General features: G+C 39.9%; 1 protein-coding gene across 1 annotated transcript in view; it reads left to right on the top strand.

The window, feature by feature from the left end:
• LOC120770332 overlaps positions 1 to 23,405 on the top strand; it is a 171,413-nt gene that overhangs the window by 122,777 nt on the left and 25,231 nt on the right. Inside the window, 4 exon segments of the mRNA XM_040097727.1 lie at positions 7,496 to 7,620; positions 7,712 to 7,867; positions 11,351 to 11,545; positions 14,296 to 14,628. Of these exon segments, the coding sequence (XP_039953661.1) occupies positions 7,496 to 7,620; positions 7,712 to 7,867; positions 11,351 to 11,545; positions 14,296 to 14,628 (809 nt within the window).

The following is a 23,405-nucleotide window of genomic DNA, read 5'->3' as shown; positions in this document are numbered from 1 at the left end:
TTGTTTGCCTCAAGCAAATACGAGCAATATGAGCACATACATGTGTACGCAAACAACAACAAACAGCGAACAAACAAAGAACTGAATTTGGAAATATATTTTGCTTGCTTAAAGGATTTATGCGCATAGATGCTGCATAAATCGCAGATGGCTTCTCATTTTGGGCCCACATATTCAATAGAATGAAAAATTAATATTACGAGCTGTAAGGGGATATTTGCAGTAAATCTTTCAAGCAGAAGCTCCACAACAAGCAGAGAAACGCTTCACTTGCCCTTCATTCGCGTTGGAAAGCCAATATTTTTAAACTTGAATATACCATTGTCCGTAGTCCTTTCAGATCAGACACATCTGTTTGCCATTCTTTTAACCGTCCCGAGGAGCTGAGGGTCCCACTTACATTTCTCTGCTTGTATTTGCCAATCGGGAGTCTATGCAATGATCAGGGTCAAGATGTGGACTCGACCAAACTCGAACCACTTAATTATCCTTTAGATCCCTTAGATCAACTTTTACTAACTTTGCAAACGCTAAAATCAATCGTAGTGTGAAGAAGCAAGATAAGTTCGAAATATTCAAGCCAACAGAGACAAAAACCTATTCAAATAAATTCTTATATTTAAATGCACACAACTAACTGTAGTTGTTAATACATGCCTCCTAGCGCCCATACCGCCGTAAATCTCTAGTTGATATAAACATCTAGTCCATTTCCACTCCGCCTCCTGCCAACAACGTGTGAGTTCTTCTGAATTGAAAATAGTAAAACATCCAGCATTTAGTTCCTTTCGGTTTTGATTCGTCCACGAAGTTTGTATGTATGTAGACTTTGTAGTTGTGTCGGTAGTTGTACATAAAACAAAAACCACAAGTATGTTTGTAATGTTGGAATTTATCTCCTACACTATAGTTAGACACACATTAACAGTTACCCGTTTATCAACTAAAGCGATTTATTAAAAATGTAAAAATATTTCAGTAGAAATGCAACCACACCCTACCCTTGCGTCTCCTTCCCCCCTCCAATATCTCCAACGAAGAGCTTCTCCTCCTCCACCACACCCACCTCTTGTACATATTATCCTTGTGTATATTTTTGTTTAGCCAACATTTAGATGAGCAGATTTGCCAATGCTGAACTATTTCGTATTTCTCTTGAATTTTTCATAGCCAGGGCTCATGTACAACTCATGTTTGTCGGTAGTACGTGTGTGCCAACCGACGTCACGAGCGTCGCTTGTTTCTTAAATCTTACATTTTACTTTAGAATTCCATAGGAATTTGCTATTATTATATTGGAATCTCTCTTATAAGCATATACTATAACTGTAATTCCTTCATTGAATTTACTTCATTTTTCGCATTTTCATTCAAAACATTTTGCAAGTTTATTTAAGTCCTTTACGTTTTCGCTTTTGAGTTTCTTGAAGTTTTGCTTTTATTATTTGGACGTGGAAGCTTGGTCACAATCTGATCGGGTTTTCGCCCAAAAGTGACTAGTATTCGAGAACAAGAAGAAAGCAGCGAGAAGTTGTTCTGTGCTTAAGCAAGACGATAGTTTTCTTTTGGGTAGACAGTCCGGGCTGCTAACGAAAGATTTCTGCATTGCACGAAGTTCTAGATTCTGATTCAATCGTGGTAAGCTTGTGTTCTCGGGGCTCTGCATTCTTTTAATCAATTGCTTGGATGGCATTTCACTAGTAAGCCTCAAGTGTAAACAATGCAAAGTTGAAGTTTAACCGAAAATTTACTTCGTTAGTTTCCTTAAGAAGCTCTGCATTACAAAGGAATTTATTGAAGACCATTCTAAATGCAACAGATCGATTTTATTAACATAAAGAATACAAAAAATCACTTTTAGCTCGTTGTGTTAAATGCAACATTCAAACATTTCCGCCATTTAAAGGAGCTCAGATCACTGTCTCTTAACACAGAGGCACGAGAATCCAAGAAATAATGCTCAAACTTTTTGAAACGAATCATGAACAGTTGGGTGCTTAAATGTCGGAAATTTTCATTTCACTCACTCTAAAGCTCATTAAAAGTGTTGAGTCTTTATCCTTACAATTGCAAGTGAGAGTTGCAGATAAAATACAGAGCAAATACTGAAAATGCTTGATAACAAGACGCGCATGAATGGCCGAATAAACAGGCTGCAAGCCAGGCAGACATCAAAACAACATATGCCTCACACATATAAACAAACAATCTTATACAAATGTATGTTGTATGCACATATGTTTGGCCGGCTGAAAGTGTGTGTGTTTGCCTGGCATTTGGCAAATAAAACGTAATAAATTTAGAAGCGCACAGAATTTGCGTAAACATTGAGTTATTTCAGTATTGTAGATGTGTGTGTTGGTGTGCAAATGGTGGCAAATACATTTCACTAGTCGGAGACTAGTCGACATTCAACTGAAAAGTTCACACTTTGTGCTTCCCATTCAAAACTCCAACTCTTCGTTCCACAGAGAAGTTTCGCTGATGAGTTTGGGAAGATGTTAACGGTCCGCTCCGTTCATAAATGCCATTAATTACTGTTATAAAGAGAGCAAAATATAGCCCTTAGACTAATTTTCTATGAGGATGAAGTTCCAAGAAGACAACAAATTTAAGTTTTCCAATTGTCGGCCAGTCCAGCAAACTGGCCTTCATCGTACTAGTTGCGGACTAGAACGTGCTCACATCAAATCCCGCCATTTTTCGCTGGGTAAATGAGTTTGTAAACACGCATTTGGCAGCGTTTGTTTCAGTTTATTCATATTTCGTTGCCGAAGCTCCAATTCAACGAGCAAACAATGCAATGCAAACATCAACAATGAAAGTATAAACAACAGCAACAACAACAACAATTAGCAGTAGTGTCGGCGGAATAGACAACTCGTTCGCAGACGATGACCGAGCGCACGTCAACTCACATACACATGCATACGTGTGTCTCGCGTGTTTTTCATGTGTGTGTGTGTGCGCAATCGGCTGCAATCGGCTGCAATCGAGCTGGCGTAGGCATTTAGACACGCGCTTTGTGAATGGAGAGCGGCGAATAAACAAAGCGGCGGACAAGGCGCATCTAACTAGATAAAAACTACAGTTATGAATTTGCAACAACACAAAAGCAACAACAACAGCGCATACATGAAATCAAAATTGCGGTAACAATGCAAATGAAGAAGACATCAGACAATAACAACAAAAGCGCGCAACAATTACAATAATAATACAGCAACAAAAACACCAACAACAGCGTTACGGTGCCGACAATGAGCAGCACAAAGCCCAGTGGCAACAATAACAACAACAAAAGCAGCAATGGAAAGCGTGTCAGCAACGGAAGGACGCGTATGTGTACTTGTGTGCGTGCGAGTGAGTGTCTGCAGTAATGCAGAATGAATAAACTGCGTTCGAAATTGGTTGCGTATACGCCACGGTGCACGGAGCGTAAAATGCCAGCAAATTAATGATAAGCAAGCGCACGTGCACATGCACAGACATGCACAGACAAGCGCAGCGCATATGCAGGCGTGTTTGTGCAATAAATATTGCTTTACGCACACATTTACACAGCGCAAATAACACGAGCGGCAGTGCATGTGAGTGTGTGTGCGAGCATTATGGTTAAATAAATTGTTATTGCTCATGTAAGCGGAAGCGTATGAAAGTAATTGGCAATGAAAACAAGATCTTCTGGGTGTTGAGCGAAAGTGAAATGAAATATTTTTTACACTTCGCTGCGGCGATACAGTTATGCCCGAGGATGGGCGCGTGTGCGTGTGGGCGGATGGGAAAATGAGCAGATATTTGCATTTTTCATCTCATTTTGAAGAGATATTAAATTCAGAAATCTCCGTTGCAATATTCTCGTAAAAAATGTGTAATATGGAAAACAGTTATTCGACAGTTGTTCAGCACCAAAGTGTAAGCTAATGGTGCAAAATTAATTTGTTTCAATTGAATTAATTACCAGTTCAATTATGTTATGTCACTTGTGTAACAACTGCCATTTGCAATTGACAACTGCCTCGGATAATGAATTAATCAATTTAAGCAATTTTTTGTTATAGCAGGATGAGCGAAAACTTAAAACCAATAAATAAATATAATTTTCAAATAAACTTTCAAATAACTTATGCCGCTAAAGCCCCCCAAGCGAGGACCAATTGCATTTATTTCTTGATTATTTTACTTAAAAATAACGGTCTCGAAAAGATTTATCTCAAATAAAGATTTAAAGATGCATTTTAAGCTAGAAATAAAGAAACTATTTTTTTTTTATTTTTTGAGGTTTAACTATTCCTGTTTACGTTTGTTGTCTTGTTGGAAAATCCAAGGAATTGATCACAACAATGTTTCGAAGCGATCGCCGTTCATCTTACGATTGATAAAAATCAATTCAATTGATCCATAAAACGTAATGGCATTCCACACCATGACTCCACCTTCTTGGCTGTGGTGGTGACTTAAAAATTGTGATAATTGTATTGAAATCCATCATGGCCTTCTAAATATAAACGTTTTTCATCAGCAAAGACAACTGAACGCCAATCATTAAGTCGAGTGCCATATTGAGCAGTCCACGTTATGTATTCTTTCGTGAACCGAAGCCGTTTTTCTTTGAGTAGTTCATTCAGAGAGGGGGTTTTCTTGATTTTCAGACGCTTTAGATGTTCAGCATTTTTGATTGTACGCTGAACAGTTGAAAGGCTTACTTTTACTCCGACTAATTCCTCAATCTTAGCAGCAGAAAAAAAGTAAAAGTAAAGTAATAAAGTAGTAAAATTTGAAGTAATTCTAGCAGTTTTGTGTACTGAGTGTTCAAATTTGTTTATCTTTTAAAATGTGTGCCATATGCCTCTGGATCCTTTAAATATCTATCAATGGTTTTGGAGCTGCGTTTTATTTGTTTAATGTAATGTTTTGATTGGATAGCTCTTAAGAGTGTCTATTTTTTCTAGTCTACTTTTTCACGTTCCAATAAGCTCTGAATAGTAGCTTTTCACATTTTTACTTTAAATGCAGTACGAAAACAATTTATTTGTTTACTTTTAGTTCTTTCTCAATAAAAAAACTGCACTTGTTTACGCAAGGCAAAAAAAGTAAAATGCGTCTGTTTCAATGACCAACCGATTGCCATAGACATTTCTGGAATCTTCGAATATACAGTTATTTTTTCGCAAATCAACCAACTTTGATCAAATAATTTACAGACAGGATTCAAACTTTAATAATAAAAGCATTATTCAAAAACAACGTTGGTGCGTCTAACCTAAGTCCAGCATTGTATCCTAAAATTTACATTTTCTTACATTCAAAACAGTGGTAAGAATTGTTCAGCAAATTTGTTATTTCGATAAGAAAATTGTCCAACATTTCCGTAGTTCCAGACAAAGTGATATTATTCTAGTTTAAAAATATTTTTTTTTTATTTCCAATTGCTAGGCGCGCTGAAATCGTGGGTATGGTCATGTGACCATTTGTGTAGATTTTCCCCAAGTTTATGAGATGTTAATTTTTTTTATTATTTCCGGTATTCTTGTAATGTTCATACATGACTTATAGAAAAATGGATAGTACAGTGAAGAACTGCTTTTCTTTACGACTTTTAAAACCTGCAATTTATGCCACTAGACCGGAATACCCCCTTAAGAGTTCGGGTATTTTTTAGGTAGCCAATGCTATATTGACTGGATCCTCTTATTCGCTAGTTAGTAATCCATTCCCCTTAAGCTACTGATTTCATTTGCTGTCCTTAAACATTTTATTGTCACATCTCTTGGAAATTTCAAGAGATTATAAACTAAAGCAATCAACTTCGAAATCAGATGGGGTGAATTTTTATTTTGTGCATATATGGCAATATTGGTAAAAATATTGCAGCGTCAAGCCGATAAAATCAGCGCTGAGCATGCACAATGCCTTAGTAAACACATATTTTCACACACACATTTACGTACATACATGTATGTGAGGCGCAGTACGCTGACTGCCACAGTCAATAACACGCACATACATAAGCAAATACACACACGAATGTCTTGATCTGTTGCCACTTGCACTTTTTATATACGTGGATATGTGCGCGTGTGTGTGTGAGCGCAGATAGGCAATCAGTAATTGGATATTGTCCGTTAACATGACACGCAAGCATATCGCTGGCACACACACGCACACATACAAGTAAATGACATTTCGCATTCACCGATGCACTTACATGCTTTCGGGAAGTATACGAGCGCGCTGCTCCGCGGACGGGCGTCGGTGGCAGCGGTGACTTCGGTGGCAAACACACGCACACTGGCCACATTTCAACTTTACTTTTTTCCACTCGCTGGCCAATTTGTCAGTTTAACAATTATCATTGCCACTGTTGTTGCCGCAACCGATAGCGTTGTTGTTTTTGTTGCTGCCATTTCTGTGACAGTTTTCAAGCTGCTGCAACTGCTTCATTTTCATTTCGCGCTGCTTCTCTTTGCAGCATTTTTTGCGCTGCGACGTGTTATTGTTTACAACTCTCATATTGTTGTTGCCATTTGCCACTTTCGCTTAATTCAATATATTGTCTGTGTGTATGTGTGTGATTGGCTCTTATTTTCTCGCTCATCCGTTATTTTAAATCCCCATTCATTTTGCAAGCTAATTGATCGATCGTCCTGTGACCGACAGTCGCCGCAAAAACGCTGAGCATAAACTCGATGCGCGCTTCAGTTCACATGTGTGTCATAGCGTATACGTAACGGAGCACACAGAATTTACAACTTCAAGTCCTTACCGTTTATGAAAGTAAAACAAGTATTTTCGATGGATTTCATAGCGGGAGTTCTGAAGGCGCTTACTTTGGCAAACTCAGTATCCTCAGTGCGTCTTTCGGGGCTTCGAGGAATCAATCGTGCCTAGTGGTGATCGTAACTGTGAAATGGAATATAAATTTTTTATTTGCTTATTATTATGTTATGAGAGATGGAAATTTAGTTTGAAGTACGTTTCTGACAGAGCAACAACTTCATGGGGAGTTTGTACTGAGGAGCAAACATAATTAAATATTGCGGCTTAGCCCGAAGGCCAATTTTTGGGTTGCAGGGTAATGATGTTCGAAGAATGACGTAATAAAATCGTTGAAGATGAATCAATTTTCGGTTGTTTTCAAGTTTCCAACTGAAAATGAGAAATAGAGAAAAATTAAATACTACTCGATTTTGTACTTGTAATCATGTAATGTGAGAGTCTCTTTTGAGCCTCAATTGTTTTTAAATTCTACATCAATTTCGACTTCATTATATGTTGCTCTCGATTGGTATTGCTCAAGTGTTTTCCTCTAAGCTAAACTTATGTACATATTTAATTGAGTTTTTCATAGTTTTTGTCTTCATTTCCTCTTACTTGTTTATCGTTTTATTCATACTCATTTGTCCAGTCGTCTGCGAGATCCATATTTTTAGACTATATGCTATATATTCACTAATGCTGCTTCCATTCTCTTGTGATTTGCTCGACAATTTAGGCGCAATGGAGCCGCCGGCTCGTCCTCACAGCCGCTGCGTCCCAACGAGGATGGCAGCCACCACCTGCAGGAGTACACCTACAAGAAGATAACCGCCTGCGATGTCTGCTCACAAATACTAAGAGGTAAGCCATTGCGCATGCGCACTCATAAAACTACCGTTAATTACGCTAAGGCACACATTAACGATCTGAAATAAAATTTGTTTGCCCGCAGGCCACACACGTCAGGGACTACGCTGCCGCATTTGCAAACTGAACGCCCATGGCGACTGCGCATCTCAACTGCCGCGCTGTCAGCCGAAGCAGAAGCTACTGCGGCGACAGAAGAGCACTTCGGAGCTGGAGAACCGCGCCGATGTCGAGGAAGAAAGTGAGTTCTGAACGTTGCCAATGTTGATTGCCGACACCTCCACTGATATGTTGCACTAATATTTGCTTAACCATAGCGGGGCTAATTAAAGGGCGGTTTGTTGTTGTACGAAAAAACAGTGCATTTGTGAATGAGTTGACAAAAGCTGTTACAACAATAACAACTAAACGAGCAAGAAAGAAAGTAACGAGCTTATGCTCAGTTGGGGTCCTCGAGTCAGAAGGCGAAGAATATCCCAGCTAATAGGCGGCGCGGTTTACTCTTGAAGGTTTAGGGCTGTATGACATAGAGCTTCATAGTGTGTTTCCTGATTTCTTCAGCTATTTGCCAATACATTATTTACACAAAACAACAATTTTTCGTTTTTTCTAAAACTTTTCAACGTCTTTAATCTTTGGATTTCTTTTCGTTATTTAAATCGGCAATTTATTTATTTATTTATTTATTTATTTTTTGAAACTATAACTCTTTTTTCCAATTCTTCTTAATTCTAATCTTAATTATAGCTTAGTTTCTGAAATTAGAAAAAATCTATCAAAATTTGTTAGAAACTCTACTACTTAGCTAAGTGCCCTCACACGGTATCGTAAACCCACCTTTATGTTACTCTTCCCATTATGTGTGTACATCGAATTGCAGGTTAGAATTACGCGTAAACAACAAAAATGTGTAGCCATCAACACTTAATGAGCTGACTCATACATGTTCGCAACGACTAATGATAAGTCCATCACCAATCTAATAATAACTTTTTTCTATTTATCAGTTAACTAAGTACTTCGTACACTAAATTCTCATATCTCTTACACCCGAAGATCAAATGTTAGTAACCAAACCCGAGACTTAAATATTAGTTTTCGAAAATCACATTTACCGGGAGGTGTAGGAGACTAGGCAACTCAGGTGTAGGGACTAACAAACAAAGATTCCAGCAACATTATGTTTATATATAAATTTTATGTGTCACGTGGTTTGTCCGCGATGGACTCCTTAAGTACTGAACCGATTTGAGGAAAATTTAGCACACTATGTCCAGTTCGAACCAACCTAGAAGATAAGATAGCAAAAACAATAAAAAAAAAATTATAAAAAATACAGTGAAAGCTCCATTAAATGGACGCTACATTAAGCGGACAACTCTGTTAACTGGGCATAAAGGCTGGTAACCAGACATTGAGAAAGCAACCTTAAATTTTCTCTTAATTGGACCACAAGTGTTCGGAAGTACTCCAATATCAAAACGCGAAGAACTTGCGCTTAGGTTCCCGCATCTTTTATCTGAAAGAAGAATTACCACCGAGTGCAACCAAAATCCTTTCCGAACTCACATAGATTCACTGTACAAGAAACTTGCAATCTGATTTATCAAGTTCATACTCATTTGAATATTTGCACAGGCGAATCTTTAATCGAAAGAAACTCAAGTCCTCAATTGCATTTGACATATTTCCCATCGTTGCATACTTATGAAATTTGCATCGCTTTCCACTAACGAAACGCGCTCCGCTCTCTGCGAGGCTTTCCCTTCAATTTGCATTGTCATATGCCGACAATATTTACCGTTACATCGGCTCAACAGCCAGCATGGCAAACGAAAGAAAGAAAATCAAACCGAAAAAATATGAATTTCTAAGGCATTGTCTTGCAGTAGAGAAGCGAAAGCAAGTGATTTCTCTCACTGTTTACCCAGCCACATGTACTTGCTACAAGAAACAATTGGAATACAATCTGTTCTGCTTTATTTTTCTTCCAAAGACAACTTTGAGCAATTGCAATTTCTTATTGCAACATTATTTGCTTTGCCCCCGTCGCACCTCCGCTTTGTTATGTACTATTGATGCAGCTTCCTCGCCTTTCTTTCGCCCTTTCTTATTTGCATTATAATTGTAAAAGAGGAGGCTGGCCTATGAATTCTCCCCGCAGAAAACACGTTCAAGTGCCGGATTGATTGCTGAGCATTTGCCCATGCAATGGACGGCGCCGGTGGGAGAAGGGATGGCGTGTGGAGCATTCAGTTGGCAAAAGCTCATTTCCATCGAATTCTTTTTGAGCGCCTTCTTGCCTCCATCGCTGTTGATTTACTTTGTTCAAGTGCCATTAAAGAAATTGCATTGCCCACACTCAGAGCGGTAGAATTGTGGAAGACGCTAGAAGAAATAGATTTAAGACAAGAACAACGCCAGTAACATAATGTTTCTTTTGAGTTTTCAGTATGAGAAACGTTTTCCTTTAAGAACATATTTTATGGAAATATTACTTGTAAGTCTAGAGGCCTTTAATCTAAGCAAATATGCGATTCAAGAGGCGCTTTGTGTTAAGCAGGGAGCAGGCTGGAGCAGCAGCCACAAAAGCGGCTTTGATTCAACTTTGATTGAGTTTCGTTGCAGTCCTTGTCGAATCGCCAATTGGATGCTCAAACACCTCCCTTCAACCATTTCACACTCGACACACTTAAGTTAAGCTAGAAAATGCTCTTCACTATGCAGTGCATAGATATACTTGCATATGTTAGGTGAGTGTTGGCGGTGTAAGTTCTGATGAGCAGACAAATCAATTGTGACAATCTGATTTGCTGCTGATTGACACTTTTGTGCGCTTGGCAGCACGGCAGCCGTGCAACACACGCAACTAAGTTTCCTTTTGAGCAAAAAGCGGAAACGAAGAGGGAATCTTAGAGCTCAAACTGCTCGGCCAAGAAGTTGCAGCGCACTTGGCAGCCAATTGCAGCAGAAACACTTGAATGAAAGCGCAGAGACAACACACGTTCAAGAAATATTTTACTCGGAGTCACTGCGCTGCCAAACTAACTGTAAATACTAAGGGAGAAAATGTTGAAATTTGATTCCGAGAAACGTCGAAAGTCGCGCGTTTGTAGAAGCGAATTTAGAGTTCAAGGAAATTCTTGCACAAATATATATATCTTACATTTATACGCCAAACATACACTTGCATTTTTGTCTCGTTTCTTATTCTGATTTATATTTTCGATTAACCTGATTCCAAATCTCATGCACGACCTGATTTCTTAGAAAATAAAAAAACACAATTTTTTTCATAAACTTAATATTGGAAAGCAAAACAAAAAACGAATGATTTAAGCGATCTGCCGAAAGAACGTGGCACTCGGTTTCTTTGAAGCAATTTGATGGCGAACCGAATGAGCTTTCGGACTCATTAAGATAAAAGGCGAATAAAAATTATTAACGATTTTATTTGTTTAATATTTATGATAATTTATATTCGAATAACTGTTCAACAACAATAAAATTAAATTAATTTTAGGTATTAAAATATAAAAATATTTGCTTTTGTTGTGTGTGAATGTTGAGTAAATGGCGACACTTAAATCGTTCGTAATCCTCCCGGCAAATTGCCTCTCATACACTCCATATCAGACGGGTGACATTTCCGTTGCAAAAATACTCAGAATAACCCGTGTGAAACCAAATTAAGTACAAAATTCCATCAATTGCAATATTCAAGGGCCGGCTGAGGAGGGTATAAGGGCGCCAACGCCGCCACCGCCACTCGCGCTACAATCAAAGCCACCGCAGCAACAACAGCAAACACTGGCCGACGAAGAGAACGCGTTGCCGGCGTCGCCCAATGCAAATCAAACAATCGGAAATCGAAAATTCCGCCAGAAAGTGCCGTTCATCGATCGCATCGCGCAATTAGGTATACGAAAGAAAATCAGCAGTTAAAAAAACAAAGACAAAAACAAAAAAATTAGATGATTACACAACAGCAAAGTTTAACGAGCATAAAACGAGAAGAATACTTTATCGTAGAAATTATTATTGCAGAGTAATTTGCTTTGTTTTGATTGCGTACATCCGTAGGTGCTGCATACACACACACACACACAAACATAATCGATTGGCTCGCTGAATGACAAACACCCAAATTATGACCAAAGTCACACCCAAGTATCGCTTTATATAAATACATATATATACTATATAATCGTATATTTCAATAAATATTCATCGGTTGTAATCGTGCAAATGTGCTCGTACACCAGAAACACGAAGTAGCAACGAAAGCAAAGGGCTACAGTAAAGTGCAAAAATGCAACCGTGTGCTTGCTTTAGTTGGCGCATATAGATCTATATATATAAGCATATGTTCATTATATAATTTGAAGTTTATGTTTAAATGTTTGGCCATTGCTTTCGAGCTTTAGTTTTAGTTTCCAAATTGATAGCTAATCCAATAGTTCTGGTACAAATTGAATAAAGTCTAGTCTACTGTGTTGCTTAGATTGGCATAGCATGTCTTATTGAAATTAATCATCGCCAGTACGTCATCCAAATATTGTTCAAATTGCGCTCATACCACCAACTCATCTCATAATCATGGCACTCTGGCCAGACATACAAATGTATATCTATGTCTATATACTCGTAGTTACCACACGACGCCGCTCAGTGGAAAAGCAGCCACCAGCGATCGGTAGTTAGCTGAGCAGCTGACTGATCTAACGGTCTCGAGGTCGATTACAATGCTTTATGAACAGCCAAATTAATTTACTACATTTAGATTATAATTGAGTAACTAATTTTTGCCTTCGCACTGGCGGCTACTCGACTAACGATCAGCTGTTATACTTGCTTGTGTTCTTCATTTTGATTAAAAATGATCAGCTGTTTGATATTTTATCAATGTACACAACCAAATCCATAAGCCTGGACAACAACCCGCAAAGTGGAACTCCAGTTTCAACTCGAGTTGAATTCAATTAAGATTTAATGTAGTAAAATACGGCTTTTATTTTTTATGGCAAATCGATCTAAATTAGCGTTTTAATCGAGCAAAGGCCGGTTAATTGCTCAATTAGCTACTGTACAAAGAGACTATTATTTGTATTGCTGCCCAATTCGAAAGAGACGCGTTACTAATGTGAAATCGAGCTTCTTTTTGCAGAATTTTTTCAATTGGCTTCAAAAGCTTTGGACAGCTTTTGAAATTAAAGCAGTTATACCAATGACGTAAGAAAATAATACCGGCTGTCTTTTCTGCTGGGTGCTGCGCCAATATTTTTTCTTTTGTTTTTACATTTAAAAAGAAGGCATTGAGTTATTTTCACTAATTTTATTGTTGTTTAATTACATAAAACACAACAACGACATGCAAACACAAACACGGAACACAAACAGAATCGAAAAAGTCGAAAACTCGCCGAGCTGAAAACCGAAACCCATCAAAGCACTTTTACTTTTGGCGCCGACTGTGGTATTTGTGAAAAGTTTTTGCATTCGATCAAAGAAATGCAAAAGTGTTTTGGTTCGTCGGTTCGTTCAGTACACCAACACAATCTTAGGAGCACTCTGCCAGGCACAAGTTCTGTAGCGTTTCAGTAGTTGATCATTAGAAGTGTTTCTTACTTGCTAGCATTACTTTTATCATAATGACGTAGAACAATTCCATGTAGCTGATCGAGAGAGAAAAGATGAGAGCGCTGAAGTAGAGTACTCTGATCATAAGAACTATAAAGAAACTAATCCAACTTGCCTCCTGATTTAAACTCACTTCTATGCCATAAGTCCTGTTATAATTTTCGCGATGTCCCTGTTTATATTAACCTACCTACGAATATTTAAATCTAATCATAAAAACGTAAATTTCGTTAGCGGATGTAAATAAAAAAACATGGGTCATGGTTACTGAGGACATATATTTCCTTACTTTTTCTAAGAAATTAATGATCACAATAGTCATGGTATCACGATAGTATGACTCTTCTTCTTAAAAACTGAATAGCAATCGGTTTCTCATATTTCATATTTTATGATGATTTTTATGAAGATTATTGTTTGACATCTTTGCTTGTTATAATCTTAGAAGGTTTTAGAGATCACCAAATATTATTAGAATCTTTTGAGAATTCATAGAAGGGACATATGTCATATATTATCAATACTCTCTTTGGTATCTTTAAGCTAAGTATGAATATCTAATACAATTTACAGCAAACTATTCCTCAATCCGCATTCAATTACTCGAAATTTTATGTGTTTGAAAAATTTGTTAAGAATGAGCAAAATTAGTGTTTATAATTTTAATCGATCGTGCGTCAAATTCTTCATAAACCCCTCATACAATTTTTATTTGTATATCACAAACGACGTCTTATTTGGGCAAAACTGACACTGAACTGAAAAACTCATCAAAAATCCTACAAATATCTACTGGACCAACGCTAATTGGCAATCGACACCATGCTCGCTTCATTTCTGACGTCTAAAATGTGACAAAATTGAAACCCAACTTACGAATTGGCCACGCCCATCCCACTTCGTGCCGAAACTTGACGAACCAACAATTTGCAAAATTTCCAAACATGTCTCGAACAGAGTTCACAGATATTGATCAAATCTATCGCGTACTCAAACAAACCGGCGAACTTAAGTCCGCGAATATTGCAGCGTCCACGACGGGAACCGGCGTAGTAGCCGCCAGCGCCGACAAATCCGTCCAAGGTGGCAGCAAAACGGATGGACCCGACATACAGATCGTTAATGTGCCCGACTATCCGGAACGTACCGGCATCATCGGCGGTCCGGGCAGCAGCAGCAGTACGGGTGGGCTCTCCGCGATAGCAGCCACGGCCGTGGCGGCGGCGCAGCGCGCTGGACGGGGCGTGCGGCCGCCGCCGGTGCCGGTGCCGATACTTGGTGTGCAGTTGCAGCAGCAGGAGCTGGCGCAGCAACGCAGCGGTGGATTGCCGGTGCCGCAGCAAGATGTCTCGAGCAGTTCAGGTCCGCCATGTTTAATTCCTACCATGATTGCTCTATTTCAGTTCACCTACCTCCTCTCACCACAAATTTTTTACTTTGAAGACATCTTGTGTCACTTTCACCAAACGTTCGATGCAGATTTACACACTTTACATCACTTTTGTTCAGCGATAAATCACACGTTTTAGAAAAAAATACTTTCCTCCTACTTACTTACTTACTTACTTCCGAAGCATCTGCAGAATGCGTTGAGATTTCCTTAATCTCGAGTTAGCTCCTCCATGCACCCCCCTGTGTCACGTGTGAACAATTTTTCGTTTTATTTATACCATCGTGCCGTTTTCTTTCTCTTTCTCTCCAATTAGAGGCTTGTAAAATATTAGTTTACTCTCTTTTTGCTGTGTCTTCCGCTTGTCTCATTTCTTTTTCTTTCTCTCTCTCTCTCTCTCTCTCTCTGTCCCCTAGTTTGCTCGTTTGTATTTGTATAAAGTTATCAGTTTCCTCATTATATTTGTATACACTGCCGTTTTTCAAAGTCCTGCAAATCCTGTTTTATCCAGTGTTACTTTTCAATTTTTAATTGTAGCTCTTATTTTGATGATTCTCGTTACATTTATAGCGGTTTTGTTTACATTCTATTTGTAGTGATTTTCAAACAATTCATTTTCCCCTTCAAAACAGAATTGACTTACTTTGTAAGCTTTTTGCAACCGCAGAGTAAAGCCTACATCTTTGAAATGCGTTCATAGAAATGCGTTCCGTCGACACAGCCCACGCAAGCTGTAAAGCTCTTGTGGCTTTCCAGTCTACAAACTACCCAAAAACTGCTTGCACACAATGCCACTCGTCATAATTCCTGCCACTCAACATGCCGCCCGCCACCATTCACAGCTCACTTCTTCACTTCTCACGAACTACACCAATATAATACTAAAACCCATTACAGCCACTATCCAATACTCAAACCCAAATATCACCAGCAACAACAATCCGAGTTCCACACCTTAAACATGCTTACAAAGCCTTCTGTTTCCATATGATTTCTGTGGTCTGTTTGGTTTCCATTCTGATTCATGTTTATTTTTCCACTTGACTCATGCCTCCATTCTCGTCATACAATATTAATCAACCAAAGTAGCCAATACTCGAACCGCTTTTATTGCTAGATGCTTAGTACTGCATACATAGTATATATGTATTATAGTAGCTGCGCATTTTGCTGAAGGTTTTGCGCAAAAACAATATTCTCTATTTATGCACTTTCTTGCGAATGACTTTGCGCTTTGCCGCCGCTTTGTTAGCAAAAATTAAAAGTATTTAAAGGATCAATATTTATCTGTGTTGACTTTGCTACATGCATACATAGAAATATAGACAAAACGTGTGATTGCCATTCTGCTTAATAATATAATGTAATGTATGAAATAATATTATTTATAAGAATAATCAAGTAAAACATTTCGCTTAGTGACAGTGGTTGCTTACCTTACATACACACATTGGCCTAATAATTACATAATTTTATAATATTTAAATGGTATAGCAAATAGATCATGGACTTTTTGGTAAATGCGTCCGTAGTGCAGTTGTTAGAAAACCTCAGAATGATTTCGAGAATATTTTTCCTAGAAGCCCTTTCACTTTATTTCAATGATTATATTTAATTTTTGGCGTTCAGGATCAAGTTTTTTAAATTGCCACAATGAAAATGCTTAAAGCTGAACCCAAGGTGTGCCTAAACAGAAAAGGGACCACGGTTTCCATCATAAGTAACACAAAGAAGGTCCACCCCAGTGAATCTTCCTTTAAGCTAATCTGTTGTAATTAGCGCTTGATTTTGCTTTTGAGGCAGCAACTGCAGTTGTTTCGACATTTTTGTAAAGAAAACTGTTGGAAGAAATCGTAGTAATCACCTTTTAATGAAGTATATATAATATACATATATATAGCATCGCGCTTTGACGTGTGCGTTAATGCGTTCGAACATAGTCCACAAATACAATTGGCTCACCACTACCGCAGTAAGTGACGCCTTGGTGCTGCAAAAGGAGCATTGCATGCTTCAAGCGCACTAACGTTGTAAAATGAAACAAAACAGAAAGCAGCCCTGCTGCTTAACCAACGGGAATGAAGTAATTAGAGCGTTTAACGCATATGTGTTGAAAGCAGGAAAGAAATCCTTTAATTGGCTTCGCCGGTTTCGTTGCAGCAAGAACAAGAAGAAGAAGAAAAATCGGGGCGCGCGGCAGCTGCATAATTCAAAAATGGAGTAGAACGAGGGAAACACTTAATTTACGGTTCACCATTTCAATGCAATTCGCTAAGGGGCTTCTGCGAAGGCAACTAGGAGACTCCGCCATTCATCCACCATGCACTAAAGGGGCATATCGCCAATAAGCGCCTGCATTAACCTGCGCTACACAGCGTGCGTATGTTTTTCCGGAGAGTTTTGTGGCTGCTTGGCTTAGCGGTTGCGTTGAATGGCGAATGGCTGTGAAAGCTGTTGCAAATTAAACGACTTTGAAGACGCACGTGGCCGGCGCTTGCGGTCGCTGAAATATGTGAAATATAGGCATCCACAAAACTGCACACGTTGACGTTGCATATGTGCTTTTGTGGGGACCGAAGCGAAATAAGTCCAAACGTTGCCGCCAGTATTTATTTGCGCAAATTGCTTGCAGGAAACACACACACGTTTCTTGTGCGCGCAAGACCTTAAGCAAAGGCGGCCACAATACGTTTCGCATGCGGATATGAGGCTGCAGGTGCGCCCCTTCCACAGGAGCCCACAATGCTTCGCCAAGCGATGCTGCAAGTCTGCCAGACTGCTTTGCACCTTATTTGCAACGCGGGGCACGTATGTGGAAGGCGGTCCATAAAACATCGCCTAAATGCAGGCGTTTAAAGCGAAAAAATATTGCGTTGACAGCGTCGCCATGCCTCGCGTGCATTTTTATTACCTTCTTCCATTGAGGAATGTAGTTTGAACTGCAGCGCAGCATACACCCATAAATATTTCATGCCATGTAACGCCTACGTTCGCCAACGTAGGCAAACCACATGAAAGGCGATGTTGCTAATGCCTCGCGGGCGCTTTCTGGCCGTTTGTATGGTAACGCTGCTGGGGCGCTGACGTGAGGACCGGACTGACGGACAGGACGCAAAGAAATGTAACGATTAATAGACCACGTTGTCGCCGCAAGTCGAGGGACGATGGAAGGATTGAACGTCGGTTGATTGTATTTTTCGAGCTTTTTTTGAGCCGTTTCTTGGAAAGATCTTCTTTGGCGGCGTAGACTTGAACGACTGCGATAATATTTTGGCCATCAATCCTTGCATTCATATATTCACACTCCGATTCATGGCTCGTGGCCAATCCTGAGTGAACTGCAACAATTTGTCTGCATCTCTCTTCCATGAGTGCATTTGCTTTTCAGCCGACGTGAGTTAAACATTAGACACACTCATTCAGATAAAAACGGTAGCACAAATTTAGTTTTGATTAAATATTAAAAAGTGAATTTCAAGCATTCCGGGTCTCGCCTTAAACCTGTGTTATTACCTTTACAACAACAACAGCTGCACCTAATTAGTGTAACTCAAGCACGGCGTACCATCATCTGAGCACTCCCTCCCTGGCTGGAAATAAATTATGGCCCATAAAAGGGAAATTGCATTTCTGTTCGCCGGCGGCCCGCGTTATCGGCGCGCTGCCATAGTTGTCACAGCCGTTATTAAACTTGCACCTGCCTGCCAAATAGTTAGTAAATGAGCGGCAAAAGCGATGCGAGTTGCTGATATGTCGCACATTACGAGGCTGCAACAACGGCCATGCAACAACTGTAAACTTGTGTTTTACTGCCGAGGGCAGAGCATGGCGTAGCAGCGCACAGCGCCACAGCGTGTAACAAGGAAACTTCTCGGCCGCAACTGTAAAACTTTTGATAAGGCCGCCATTGTTAAGGTGAGCGCGATAGCTGCAGCGGCCCAGGAATGCATCGCCGCCGCCACCGCCGCCAGTTGGTTGCAAGCTGTAACTTGCCACATAAACAGTGGGCGTCGCGAACTACAGTAATAAAATTCCGCTGATAAAAATGCTTTGTGGCAGTAAAAGTAATTGCAACACTGTGCACGGCCAACAGCCTTGACTATGGGAGGGCGCGTGGAAGCGAAAGGCGTTACGCAGAACGAGTAATAAATGCTTTCGCGCAGTAATCAAAGCCAGTTACCCGACTTACCTCCAAGAGCCAATGCGACACAAAGGCGGCTGGGGAATAGGCGCCAGAGCACGTGTGGTGCCGAATGAGTAAATGTAAGAAAATTAATTTGTTGCACGTGAAAACTTAACAGTGGCCTCTCAAAAGTTTCCTCCGAGTGAGATGCCATCAAATATACTTTTACTGATTCGAAAATTTTATAGTTAACAAGAATGGAGAAAGCTATCGGTGGTGGCCTATACAAATAAACGGTAATAGAAGGGTTAATAAATTTATTGTATTATGCCTCGTGACCTCCTTTAATTTGTACTGAACAGTGTGTTATGGTACATTGTCTCTTGAACCGATGTGCTAAAACAGGGAGGATCGGTAAAGTGGTCGTTGTGACCAGACTTAAGCCGGGATACTGAATACCTTTGCTTTTTCATCAAGGGAGGTTAGGTTTAAAATGTCATTTTGACACTTGAAGTATACACCTAATGTGGATATTGTTTCCTAAGTGATATTCATACCGGTCGAAGCACGTTTCCACATGAGGCTGATGCCTGCCGATTATGGTCGTTGAGTTCAACTTTTCTCATTCATTTGAGCAAGGAAATATTTTGAACTCTTCATCACCGCACTATACATCGAGCGCCCCGCATGTGGCATGCAACGGTGCTCGTTGTAATGTCTCTTTATGCGCACTTCGCTGCCATTAAGTCACAGTTGTTGCGGAGTTCGCGGTTTACTGAGCACTGGCGATTAGAGACAAGCGGACGAGAGTTGTGGCGTCCCTGACCGTTTCCAGCACCGTGTCCGACAACAAAAATAGGACACCAGCCAAATTTCAGTCGTCTGGCCACCGCAGCTTCACAGCTCCGACAATGTTCGCAACAATGGCAGTGGCCACAGCAATAACAACAAGGACAACTTGTCTAATAACGAAAGCCATAACATTGGCTAGCGACAATGGCGTCGCGGCCGTAATTTTCCAGTCAAGTGCGTCGCTGGTACTTGGCCAGCACCACCCCAACCACTTCAGTCCGTCGTCCCGTCGCCATTTCCCTCCAACCAAGGCTCATCCATTACGTCGCTGCACCTAAGGAGGTGGCACTCGCTGCTTTGTGGCTGGACATGACATTAGCGGCGCCATCAGTTTGCGTTGTTGTTGTTATTGCTACTAACCGTGCTGCTAAATTTGTCGCCGCCATTGTTGTTGTTGCCAATATACTTGATGTTTCTTGGCTGTGCGTCGTCAGCGTCGGCATATTCATATACTCCCCTGCCAACCGTTCTCACGCTTCTCTTGGCATTAGTAGCATTTTCATCATTTTCTTTGCGGCAACGCAGGGAATTTTAGGCACTCCGTCCGTGCGATTGTTGGTGCGTTTGTGCACTTCATAATGCCACTCTCGAGTTTATGACGTGCTTGCGCCGCACTTTCGCACCACTTTAGTGCCACTTCTGCACAAAATTCATTTCCGCTCCTTATTACATACAACAACACACGTTCGCGCGCACACACGAAGTGCTTTCGTGTGGTTTATTTTTATGGGATAGTGTACTTAACCACACAAAGGAAAGACATACCTAGAAGGACGCTTGAAGACGGGCATTAGGGCGGTCATTCTCGAGCCAAGATGGCGCTCTTTTGTGGGCGAGTCCCGCTTTGCCACGTAGCTGTACACAGCTCTGCCAATTTTAGTAGAAAACTTTCTGTTCTTCTTCTGTATGTCTACCCTCACGCGCACACAGAAACTTAGCGCTGACAAGTGGTTTAACTCACCCTCAAACGAGGGGACAATAAAATTTCTAATATCGCAAATTCAATTCGCCATAAAGGATATGCGAGCATAAAAATTGTCAATGAATATCGGCAAATGGAAAAGTGATTTCGCTTCGCTCCAACGATAAATGGATTTGCGGAAAAGTCAATTGTGTTTACAGCGCAATTGGGAATCTAGTCTATGAGTGTTATTGCGCGAAATGAGCTGGAAATGCCAACTCACATATGTGCACTCACGCACATATATAAATGGAAGTATGTATGTACCTCAATATGAGTTTGGCGAAAAACAAATTATGATATCGAGATTTGAAAGGTTTTTGACGGCAAATTTCGCTTTCTGCTCCTTTTCAGAAGAAATTTTAGTAACAGTTCAGTTTAAAGCATTTTTGAGGCGAATTTTATTTTGATTTTTGTACTTATCCACCAGTACTTCTCCTTCTTGTCACTATCTTGCTATCTTCATTACGATTTCATAGTTGTCCTAAACATTTTCGGCAAAAACTAGTGCTTAGCATTAACATATTGTGTAGTCAAAGAAGTCTTTCGTATTTCCAATAAAATTTTAACTTATTTTTTTATATTTTTAATAATAAATAAATTACTTTTTTGACAAAATACGAAAAACTTTTTCGACTAACCAATATTTAACAAAATTTCTAGTTCTGTTTTAGCTGCATGGCATTGTTTATTAGTTGAAAAGTTAAAAACTAGCTTAACAATTTCACAAATTCAGTTCACTGCACTTAAGTTTTTTGCGAATTCTACTAAGTTTTGTCTAAATTTTCGTTTGTTTTTGTTTTAACTGCTCTGAGAGATTACTTTTGATGCATACACTGTGCAACAAATTCTTTGCCACTGAACGCTGATTTTTGGTGCTATTAATTGATCAGGTGAATCAGAGTAGAAAGCAGCGATTTGTATTTGACACCAAAATTATATTTTTTATTTGGATTCGGAAACGAAAAATGGTATGATTTTCTGAAATCACAAAAATGAAAAGCTACGGAGTTTTGGTAACACATTTGTATAAAAAAATTAATGGAATGAGAAGTGTAATGATTGTTATCCGAAAAGAATCATAATTAGGCAAGCAATATTTGAACGCCATCAATAAGCTCACCTTTCCAACTTTTGCACTTATCTTTAGCAAAATTAAGAAAATTTAAGAGTTTTCGCATAATTTACTAACCAATGTCACCCTTTCTGTCGCACTTTTCCTTTTCCCCATATTTTCTCTTTCTTTCGCCAAACTTGCCAAACGAAACAAACCGCCACGATCACCAACAAACCCCAAACTGACCTGCCCACTTTGACTATTTCACCAACCGCCCGAAAACTCTGCTAAACAAAATGACACATTAGACTACCGCTTGTCCCTGGGCAACGCCGCCGCCATGCAAATGCCACCGCCCCCCTCGATGGCGAGTCTGCCGACGTCGGCGTACATCAGCGGTGGCATCGGCATCAACTACTACACCGCGACGCAGCTGCCGTCGGCGACGCTCAAGAACAACGTGCTGGCATACCAACAGCAGCAACAACAGCTATTACAACAACAACTACTACAACAGCAGGCACAGTCACTGCCACAGTCGGGCCCTGCAGCAGGCGCCGCAGTGGCAGCACCAGCAGCGGCATCGTCGCATCAACCAACGGCACAGCAACCGATAACGGCCGATTCGGGCATGCGGCGTCGGCTATTCGCCGGCTTTCGTCCGCTTTCGGGGTTCGGACGTCTGCGTTCGCGCTCCTCGCAGCATCGTTCGATATCATTGCCAGAAAGTAATTACAACAACTGCGCACCAACTGCTGCAACCACTTAAGAAACTGTCTAAGCCGTCTCACTTGCCTCACTCTGTGTGTTCTGCATCTCAGTTGTTGTGCTCATACTTGCCTACTTTTGTACTTAAGCACTTGTGTGCCTCTTTGGCAGCTCGCTCGTTGGCTGTCGGACTCTTTGTTTCGTTTATCCTCTACCTTTTATTTTCTCTTAATGTTGTCTTAATAGCTGTTTACTCCCTCTGTCTATTATTCTTTGCAATTTTATGTGGAATGATTCTGGATCTTATGAGGAATGTGTGGATCTAGGTTCCATAGTCAAAGTATGGTAGCACTGCACTGCACTGAGGCCAGTAGACACGATTTAACTGCTTCTTATTCACTAATTTACTGTCATCTTGATGCGTGCAATCTATCTAAGTGTGAATGGCGAAGGAACAAGAAAGCGGTTCCTAAACTGTGGGAACACTTCTCGATGTTTTTATGCAATATTAATTTTACACTGTACATATGTATACACATATTCTCTGAATGAAGCTATTATTTTCTATGATTGCCATTATTATAGTTTTTTCAACTTATATTTTGTAGAAAGTAATGACGTCATTGAATTCATTGCACCCTTTATGTTATATGATCATGCTGAGACAAAAAGAAATCAATCAGATCGAAGTAAGCGTTTTTATAGGGTCAGACAACTCATCCGTGTCTTGAATTGGTTTCTTTCGAGTTGAAAAATATTTCAATTTTAAAATAAGGTTACATTTTTTATAATCTCTTCTGATTTTTGGCCGCCGCGATCATGTTGCGATCACTTTTAGTCTTCATTTCGAAGTAAAATATCTATAGGACAACAACAAAGTACAAGAGGAATTGTTTGATAAATGAAACGTTTTTTAATTTACTCAATGAAAATCCTTGAAATTATTAGAAAATGTAAAAATTGCCGCCCTAGGATTGCGGACCGGGTTTAGAGCAGATCTCAGCACGAAACGCAGACACCTTATGATAGCGTGTCGCCAGCGTAATTT

This window comes from Bactrocera tryoni, chromosome 3 (genome assembly GCF_016617805.1).
Source record: "Bactrocera tryoni isolate S06 chromosome 3, CSIRO_BtryS06_freeze2, whole genome shotgun sequence".
NCBI lineage: Eukaryota > Metazoa > Arthropoda > Insecta > Diptera > Tephritidae > Bactrocera > Bactrocera tryoni.
The sequence above is the reverse complement of the archived record's forward strand: the minus strand, read 5'-3'. Positions and strand labels throughout refer to the sequence as shown.